Source organism: Lipotes vexillifer, unplaced genomic scaffold, assembly GCF_000442215.2.
Source record: "Lipotes vexillifer unplaced genomic scaffold, Lipotes_vexillifer_v1.1 scaffold259, whole genome shotgun sequence".
In the NCBI taxonomy this organism is placed as follows: Eukaryota; Metazoa; Chordata; class Mammalia; order Artiodactyla; family Lipotidae; genus Lipotes; species Lipotes vexillifer.
In genome coordinates, this window is record NW_006797031.1 from 43,263 (window position 1) to 53,900 (window position 10,638).

A 10,638-nucleotide genomic window follows, 5' to 3' on the forward strand; every position below is an offset into this window, starting at 1 on the left:
TAAAAAATATACATACGCAAAATTTAATGCATGCTTCCATAAAAATGATAATTTAGTAGAAAAACCCCACTCGAGAAAGATGAAACTTACATATTTTTCAATGTAAACTTGCCATTCCTTTGAACTGCAATATTCTTGAAAATCTTCGAAAAATGAAGAGCTTCCATTGGTAAAAGGTAAAGAAGGCAGATGCAAGTTCATGAAGAGAAGCTCATAAATTTTGGAAACCAGGGTACGGACAAGCGGAATCAGAAATGAGTATATTTCAGTCTGTTCCTTGATTGATTGACTTAGAACATGTTCCAGCTTCCCTAATATGTAACATGCTTCATCCTGATTTTCAATCACCTTGGTCTGAAGAAGGGTGTTTAGCTTAGCTGATGCCACTGCACAAACCTGGAGTAAAACAGTAAAATAAAGCAGATATTTAGTGATAACAAAGTTCTTTGGCTCCTCTTGAAGTTGCTTTTTAAAATAAATTATAAAAGTAACCCATGTTTAATTTGGAATATACAGAAAAGTTAAGAGGTTGATAATTAATCATCCCAACATCCACTCTACTCCTTCAGAGAGTTTGCAGGAATTTGGGGATGATTCCATCTGTAGTTCTAAAAGATATAAACCAAACAGAATATCCAACCCCTTGCCACAGTGACTGGTTCAGGTAACTCATCTTTCAGTCAACTCATGTCACTGTCTTTGTCACATGGATTCATTCAGGGATAGCTTTATCATGCAAAGACACAACTTTTATACAATAACTGTAAAGAACTGTGAAAGGGCTTGGATTTTATCAATACCTCATCTCCAAGTTGACAAGTTAGCCTACCATTGTTTCACAGATGCTGGCAGAAGAATGAGACTCCTGGATCACAGACCAAGATCTACAGCATTAGCAATAGCCAGAATATCAGCACTTGCCCTGTTCCCCAAAATGTAATTCCATGGTGAGAAATGAACAGAACTAGATGATGCCTGCACACCCAGTGGTTGCATTATAGGAGAGGAACCCCAAGCAAAGTGAACACAAGTCTTTTAAATTGGGTAGTAAGTGTACCTGAACGTTGCCTTGGAAGGAGACATTATCTTTATTATACTGGACAGTAAACAAACCTGCTTTTGCTCTGGAGGGAGACACCATCTCTATCTTCCCAAGCTGTTCTCTATACATGCGTCCTCAAAAAGACAGTTCATCACAAAGGCATCCAGTGTCTGTATTCACAAGAGATCCATGAAGAACTGTCTACCAACAATGACTCTAGGAAGAAGCACTCTCTTTCTCTGGTTATGAACAAGGAAGCATGTAGCCTTAATTGCTGCTGGCAGTGATTTTGTGACAATAAGGGCAGCCAGCTTAAGACAAGCTGACATGATGGAGAGCAATGCTGTGAGAACAGCAAACAAATGGAACTAGAGCCTTGACTGAATCATGCCTTAAACTCATCTTAGCTATGGAATTTTCAACTATATGAATCTTCTTAACTAAGTCAGCTTGCATTGATATTTCTGTTATTTGGAATCAAAAGCATTCTTATAGATAAAGGACAGTGAACAGGCAACTGAGTAAAGTTCCCAAGGAAAATACATATCTAGGTCACAAACCGAGGCAAAGGAATATGGTATATTACTCTTAAGCTCTGGCCTTAAACTCCATCCTAGAAAGGTAAATTGGTCACGAAGGGGCCTCCTTTCATCTAGACTAGAGAAAGATGGAAGTCTTAAAACCGAAACAGGACAAATGATATAAAGTGTCTCCTTCTCCCTTAACCCTATAACCCAATTTTGGATCATATTACTTTCAAAATAAAGAAAAGCAAGGGAAAGAAGGGAAGTATTAAAAACTGACATCACTTCAAGAATATATATGTGCCTATATACAGAATCTAAAAAAAAAAATGGTTATGAAGAACCTAGGGGCAGGACAGGAATAAAGATGCAAACGTAGAGAATGTACTTGAGGACAAGGGGAGGAGGAAGGGTAAGCTGGGACGAAATGAGAGAGTGGCATGCACTTATATACACTACTAAATGTAAAATAGATAGCTAGTAGGAAGCAGCCGCAGAGCACAGGGAGATCAGCTCGGTGCTTTGTGACCACCTAGAGGGGTGGGATAGGGAGGGTGGGAGGGAGACGCAAAGAGGGAGGAGATATGGGGATATATGTATATGTATAGCTGATTCACTTTGTTATACAGCATAAGCTAACACACCACTGTAAAGCAATTATACTCCAAAAAAGATGTTAAAAAAAAAAAAAAGAATATATGTGTACCAAAAGCTGATCTGAGCTGTATGCACATGTCTTTGCAGTCCAAGGCAACAATAAGGGATCTCAGGCAGTCTTTCCATGCAAGACTTAAAGAAGCAAACAGCATTGGAGGAAACAACCTCTAAGATGGCTCAAAACTTTAACTTTTCTACTTTTAACTTAAGCCTCTACTAGTGAAGCTTCTCTACCCTTCTCAGGTTTTCCCAAAATCCCTTTACTTTAGTCTTTGAATCTGACTAAAGCAGCTTATACCCAATAGAGGCCAACAAATGTGAGACAAAAGGTCATAAAATCTCATTATCCAGGAAATACCAATGTTAATATTCTGGGCTTTTTTGCTATATGTTTTTAAAAATACTATTCACATGAAAGGTTGGATATTCAGTGCTTTGCTTTTAAGTTAGTATCACAGTATTAAATAACTATAAGTTTATATGTTTACTTAAAATTATAAAGACACTTTCAGTGAGTACAATGATTTACTTACCACTGACTTAAATTTGGATACACACACACAACCCCCTGCCCCCACATAGATATGATAGCCCTGCCCTCACATTATAAAGAGTACTACATTATGGTCACCTGAGAAATGACAAAAAATACCTGGGCCCTAGTTCCCCTGTTTAATTACTGAGTGATGCCCCACACAAAGACTTTTTTTTTTTTTTTTTTTTTTTTTTTGCGGTACGCGGGCCTCTCACTGTTGTGGCCTCTCCCATTGCGGAGCACAGGCTACAGATGCGCAGGCTCAGTGGCCATGGCTCACAGGCCCAGCCACATATGGGATCCTCCCGGACCGGGGCATGATCCTGTGTCCCCTACATCAGCAGGCGGACTCTCAACCACTGCGCCACGAGGGAAGCCCACAAAGGCATTTTTAAAAAGCTCCTCTAGGTGATTTCATGTGTAGCTAGTGAAGAGAATCACTGGCGGAGCTAAGACAACTGAAGGAGCAGAAACCCAGACAATGCAGTGACCATATACTGCATCTAAATAAATGAACAACTTATTTAGTCCTGCTTTAAAGACAACCTGGGAAATCCTGGCATTTATGTGAAATCTCCTAATACTTAAATGCTGTCAATTAAACAATAATGTATGAGCCAAACAAAACAAATTTGCTGGCCAGATTCTTTTTGCAGGCAACTCTATTTAAACCCCTATATGGGAAGGGGTTCCTTCCCCAGCCTTTAACATGCACAACCTCAGGGAAATATGCTTTTATTCCTGAGAGAGTGAAATTAAACAAGTAGCTAGTGAGAAATACTATAGGTCACTAACTACTGGTTGATAGGATCAGTCTTACCTGTAGGTGCTGCACACTTTATTTATTTAATAAGTATTTATAGAGTCCTACTATGGTACAGGCACTGGATATTTAATCATGAACAAATTAAAACAGACATTTTACTTCTCCTTGGAAATCTCACCAAACACTGAGGGTGATCATGAGTGGAAAAAAACAGAGTTCTAATATCTAAAAAAAGAACTACCTGGTATGCTGGCTGCAAGGGCTTTAACAGCCACCAGACTCATATTAATAAAAAAGCCAAAAAAGTTACCTTTGTTCTATTTCTAGATGGAGAAAAAAAGAAAACTACAATGAACATCTATGTGTACAAATACTGTTTGGTATTTTAGATTATTACCTCAGGATATAGTTTTAGAGTAGAATTACCAGACAAAGCATATAATAACATTTTTTAAAGTTCTTAGTTCATATAATTTTCAAACTGTATTTAAAAGCTGTACAATTCATATTTTCATCATCCACATATCAGAATGTTTATTTTTTGTTTAGCTTTTCTGCTTTTTCCATGTTTTTTACAATGACGATGTGTTAACTTTATGATTAGGGAAAAAAACACTATCTTTAAAATGTAATGTGGGGAAATGAGTTTAATATAATTGTAAGAAAAATTAAAAAGAACACAAAATTATCAAAATATATGATGGTTTTAATCATCTGAAAAAATATATACAGAGAAAAAAACATTAAAATATTGACAGTTGTTTTCCCTTAGGCTATGGGATGAAGGATGTTTTATCTGTTTTTTCTCTTTATGTTTTTTGTGTACTTTCCAGAATGAGTATGTTTTCTTTAATGACTGGAAAAGACTATCTGTTGAAAAATATGGTCTTTTTAAAATAGGGCAACCTTATGGTATTTTAACCTCCTCATGTTCTTATCAATATTATAGCAAGTTTATATTAGAAACGATTATCAAAAGAAAATAAAAAGGGCCAGATAAATAACCATGCGATACATGTCATGATTAATCCAACTCAGGTAATCACAAGCATCCAATGTAAATAGAAAGATGACACACTAAAATCTGCATGGAACTTTCCCAACCTTTAAAATTTTTGAAAATAATAAATATTCTGTGGGTCCATCTTTTATTTATCTTTATAATAGAAACCTAGCACAATGCTAACACTTGGTAGGTATTCAGTAAGTGTTTAATAAATGAAGAAAAATGAGATAAATGTAAAACTGAGTTAGTGGATTATTAAGTACAGAAAAAGATTTTAACGGAACAATTTAAAAAATAATTTTCCTAAAAATGCAAGCCCTAAACTTCACGTGTATAAAAGTCTACGCAGGCTGTATAGCTCCTAGCTATACTAAATGTAGATGATGTGAGTAATGCCCTCTAATATAAGCTATATATAAATCCTCTAAAAGGAAACCTTAAATTATACTGAATCATAAACATCAGGAAAAAAGAATCGATTAGCTGCCTCTCAAGCTTCTTTCTCATCTCACAAAATTGAAACTAGAGTTAAAATCATGATATTTTTGAAACTAATTAAAAAATTAAAATGCTGAAAACATAATTGCCATTCAGTTACTGCACAAATTCCTATGTTGCATGTGAGTATATAAAATAACATAAAAGAATCGACAAACCTGCAAATTACCCCTTCCAATGAAGCCTAGAAGCATCTGGATTTGAATCTGTGAGAGTTTCACCCATTCTGGACTTTCAGAATACCAGACTGACAGACTGTTGAAGAGCAGCATCATATCCTCTAAAAGCTAACACAAAGGAAAAATTGAGAAATAAAAACATTCCATTTTTAAATCTACTGATGATGATTTTTCCCAACAGTAATACAAATCATAAATATTTCAAAACTAATTCAATGTTCAGTTGGTAAAAACCAAAAGAATTATCCTAGTAAGAGTAACTTAACAAAAGTAACTATCACATCTGCGACTATCACATCTTATCCATGTTTATCGCATCTGATTAAATATTAATGCTCTGAATAGAGGGGATACAAAATTTCTTTCTTTGAATAAAGTCCTTCACTACCAAAAAAATAATTTCAAAGAGATGTTACTGCACCTTCTCAGTCCACATGTTCGAATTAACTAGTCCCTCTGACTGCAGAAAGTCCTGTATGATCAGCATGAGTCGGAAAGCATTTTCAGCAGTTACTGGATTAAATTTTGCTTCTCTGTTTTCTGTGACTGCCCATTCTAACATCTTCTGTAGCAAACTAAGTATAAAACAAAGTCCTCTTAAAAGCATTTTAAATTTATAAAAATAACAGGTCACCAAAAAAATTTAAAAACCCAGCAACAACAAACCTTGTTATTTATTAATAGGAATGTACCTCCAAAGATACAGTATCACTGGCAGGTATAAGGCACTGTGGATGGAATTTAGTAATAATGAAGCAACTTTTTAATCTTTGGAGTACTTATCTTTAATATACCTAATATTAAAAGGCAAAGTAAAAGTTACCTGTTTGACTTGACCTTGAAAAAGCTATGAAAATAATTCACATTCCAGCCTCCATGAGATACTTAAAAGTTTCTTTCAAACTGAAATTGGAAATGTTAGGTAAGAAAGCCTTATGCCTTACAGAGAGTCTAGCCCTATGGAAAAACAAAAAAGTAATTCTGTTCTAGTGTGCTGTTGGTACAGTGTTCTATCATATGCAGGGAACTCAAAGCTTTAGAGAAGTAATTTTCATGAAAACACTACTACCTTCCTTTAGCATGGAAGCACTCAAATTTGGACATGACCGTAGAACACATGCACCAAGTGCTTAGATACTGCAGAAAACAACTTAAACAAGGAATATATAATCACTTAGAATCCAAATTAATATAAGAATTAAATCTCCTCACATTGGAGTTAGTTTTGGATTTCTCTCTAGATCCCACTAGGATGGCAACAGACAGGAGAAGGGCTGAGCACAAAGCTTCTCCTTTTCTCTCTCTCTATATCCAGTGAATACTGAATAAAGGTTCAATAACAAACATTATTTTGGACTCCTGCCCACTCTAAAAGGGGAGGGCATATCACCAACTGAATGCTTACATTAGTTTTATTTCATCTGATGGTCGAAGTAGCTCACTGGATATTCCTGGTTTAGTTAGTGCCGAAAACACTTGTCCCCGTTCAATCCAAGTATCATCATCAGACTTTTCTAGTCCCTTACACATTACACAGTTCAAAATATTTGTCAGTAACTGAATAAGCTCTTCCTCACACCTCTATAAAAAAAGAGAAAGTAATATGAAATTATTAGAGGGAGGGGGTGTTAAAAGCACATCATGAGAACCATCAGGTACATGAATTATAATCATTCAACATATTTTTAAGGTGGCTGCATGAACCTGGAACTTTACTACGAAGGCCCTAGAGATGTAAAGATGAATAAGACACTGGCTTTGCTCTCAAGACACTCACAATTTGGTGACTTCTAGGCTTCTAATACCTTAGATCATAAGACTTGGAACATGAATAATACATGAAATTGTTAACAATCACACATTTCTGAGGTCAGACATAAAAAAAATAAAACCACATTTGGACAGATAAGGAATCTTACCTCTTGGTTTTCAAGTAAAGGGAAGTCATCACTAAAGCCCACATCATTTGTGATGCTGCTTTCTTTGTCAGACTGCACAGAAAATGACTTAGTGGACTCTATCGGGGATGGCGTGCTAGGCAAGCTGTCTGGCATTTGACTTCCACTATCACTCAGTTCACATGAATCAATTCCACTGAGATCTAAACTCAGATGTGAAGGGTTATTATGCCAGAATTCTCCTCGATTCTCTGATTTGAAAGATAATTCTCCCATCAAGCTATCTTCTTGAAATAATGGTGTGTTCAAGTCTAGGGAGTGTCTATCCTCCAAACTCCACTGATCTGAAGACACATGAGCTGAGGCAAAAGAGCTGATTTTTTCCTCATCTGTCTTTTCATCAGAGGTCCTCTTCATATCTTCAGCTGATATATTTCTATCATTGTCTTTCATTACAACAGCCCTACTGTGCTTATGAAGAGTATTTCCATTTTCAAAATTTGCTTTTAAAAAAAGTCTAACTAAAGTGTCTTGCCAACCCACTTGTTGAGATATTTGATGTGCTGCATCTGGCTCGGACTGTAAAATCTGTAAAATCTGTGAAGAGATTAAGAATGCAAAATTCGTCAAAAAGTGTACAGTACTTTACATCAAAAAGTTTCTTTTCACCTATTTTAATGACAAAGTAATTTAATAAGAAACTTTGGAAGGATATACTTTCAAACAATTATATTCTTAACAAGATTAGAAAATATGTGGACAGCAGATATTGTGTTTTTAACTAATCTGCATATTACTCATTGTATATCTAGAGTTGGGATGTACTCAAATATTTGCTGGAAGATAAAAAAGGAAAAACAAAAAAAACACAAAAAACACACACACACACACAAAACAAACAAACAAAAACACACACACACACACACACACACAAAAAGGAAAAACAGATAAAATAATCCTCCACATACCAACATACTCATGTTATTAATTTAATTTGGTTGGAGAAAAAAATATAGATAGAATTAAGGTATATATAGAATGTAATAAAGTTATATCCTCTCAACTAAGTACTTTCCATGAGCCTAGTACATTTGTTTAGTAAATACTGAACATCCACTATGTGCCAAGCACAGTTCTGGAACTATGGTTAGGGAGTAAACTAGAACACATAAGAAACTTTGACAGAACCTAGGTACACCAAGAATGTTTTCCCACCTCATTTTCCCTCAGGCAAAGTTAATGGCTGCTTTTGCAAAAACATTTTTTTTCCATTAACTCTACATGGTACAAACAAAACAAAAACTGAACTTTAGTTCCAGAAAACTATTTCCAATGACATGGATGCTGATATTTAGCTAGAATAAGAAACTGAAATTAAGGAGTAGACATTTACATGGCAATGTGTATGATCTCTAGTATCCCAACTGACTTCACATTTTTTGGATAAAAACAAGTTCTCAAACACTATCAGAAATGCTGTTAAGATCTTTAAGACATTTTAATCACAAAGCCAATAAACTTCTAAGTAGATGAAAAGAACTTTGGCTCCCAGTGTTTATAGAGTATCTTTTTTATCAGAATTTCTAACTCTGACAAATTTCTTAGCAGGAAATGAGTTATGTTGGTGCAGACTTCAAAATTAATGGTTCTTATGTACACTGATGCTGATATAGAAAGCAGTGAGTCGCAGTGAGTCATGATGACACGTTTCATTCCTCACTTAATGCCATCAATCAGTGAGCTACCTTTACTGCAGCAGTGCACAATAGCAATTTTAAACACATTAACTAAGTTGAACATATTAACCTTTGGTTGGCAAAGAAATTTTTCATGATTTCATGACTTTAAAATTTTCAGACTTATTTTACAGCAATTTTATAAACACATAATCAATAAAAACTGGGCTGTACTGAAAGAGGTTTCTAATTGCACACCGAAAGGAAAAGGATCCATTTACATGACCTGCTTCAAGGAAAACATGGCAAAATCCATTAAAATGTAAAATGTGAATACTCTTTGACAGAAAAATTACGTTTCATGAATTATGTCCTACATATGTATTACCATGGATAGGTAAAGACAGATGTAAAAAAATGTTCCTAACAGAAGTTTGTTAATATGGTAAAACAGGAAACAATCTAAATGTCCATCAGCTGGGAACCAGATAATACTTTTATAGAATAGCCATAGAATAAAAAACTACATAGCTGTTAAAGAGAAAGACATATCCAGATTTACTGATGGAAAGGTACTGTGACATAATTAGGGAGTAAAATTAAAAAGAAAAACAAGGAAGCAAATTAAATACTAGACTGGTCAGTGGTTGCCAGTAGAGGAGAGAGAAGGATACAATCAGGAAGAAGCGCACGGGGTAACAATGCATCGACTTAGAGGTTAAATGAGTGGACTGAAGGTAAATCATTGTTGGAATACACTCATAAACTACAGAAAATCTTTTCCACAAAGGTTAAGAGATTCATAAACTCTAAAATATGGTGTTTGAATTAAAAATGGTCACAACAAAAGGTTCTGAATAAAGAAAATATTCTCTGGTAATACATTTTTGACTCTGGAAAGGGCATTATTTCCAGGAGCTCATGTATGGCTAAGAAGAACAAATTTATATGCTGATTTCTTATGATTATATAAAGTTAATTCACCTCAAAAAAGGAAACTATAAAACTATGTCATATAAAAGATATTAAACTTATATCTGGTGAAAAATACTCAATCTAAAAGTTCTTCACAATACAACAATACTGCAATTTTTAAAGTACATCTTTAAAGTTTACTAACCTTTCTGCAGATGACCACCCTGACATTTATACGTGCTCTGTGAGATATATATACCACAGATAACAGATCTTTGAAATTAATAGCAGGATCTATGATGGGAAAAAAAAAGTTAAATACTAGAGAAAACCAGAGAAAGAACTGTGGTAATAGTTATATATAAAGGCTGACAATCATTTCATTTTTATTTTTTTCCTGCTGTCAACAACAGATGCCCTTTATTTTTCCCCCAACTTTATTAAGATATAATTGACATAAAACACTGTTTAAGGTATAAAACATGATGATCTGATATATGTATATATTAAAAAATGATTACACAGTAAGGTTAGTTAACACACCCATTATCTCACATAGTTACTATATTTCTTTTTGTGGTGAGGACACTTAAGATATGTTCTCTTAGCAATTTTCAAATATACAATACAGTATTGTTAACTATAGTCACCACGCTTACCTTAGATCCCCAGAACTTACTTATAACTGGAAGTTTGTACCCCTTGTACCTTCACCTGTTTCCCCCACTGCCCCAACTCTGGCAACTACCAACCTACCCTGTCTCAATGTTTTTTTTTCACATGTAAGTGAGATCACAGAGTATTTTCCTTCTCTGCCTGACTTGTTTCACTTAGCAGAATGCCCTCTAGGCTCTTATTGAAAATGGCAGGATTTCCTTCTTTTTTATGGCTAATATTCCATTATATATATATATATATATATATATATATATATATATATAT

At 34.7% G+C, this 10,638-nt stretch overlaps 1 protein-coding gene across 1 annotated transcript in view; it reads right to left on the minus strand.

Annotated features, from left to right (window-relative positions):
- Positions 1-10,638, minus strand: part of NBEAL1 (neurobeachin like 1) — a gene marked incomplete at its 3' end in the record, with an annotated part of 145,371 nt that overhangs the window by 42,628 nt on the left and 92,105 nt on the right. The window contains exons 26-31 of the mRNA XM_007469188.1: positions 9,902-9,990; positions 7,127-7,702; positions 6,613-6,788; positions 5,629-5,782; positions 5,187-5,315; positions 91-396 (exon numbers count right to left, since the gene is read on the minus strand). Coding sequence (XP_007469250.1) covers positions 91-396; positions 5,187-5,315; positions 5,629-5,782; positions 6,613-6,788; positions 7,127-7,702; positions 9,902-9,990 — 1,430 coding nt within the window. The remainder of the gene's footprint in view (positions 1-90; positions 397-5,186; positions 5,316-5,628; positions 5,783-6,612; positions 6,789-7,126; positions 7,703-9,901; positions 9,991-10,638) is intronic.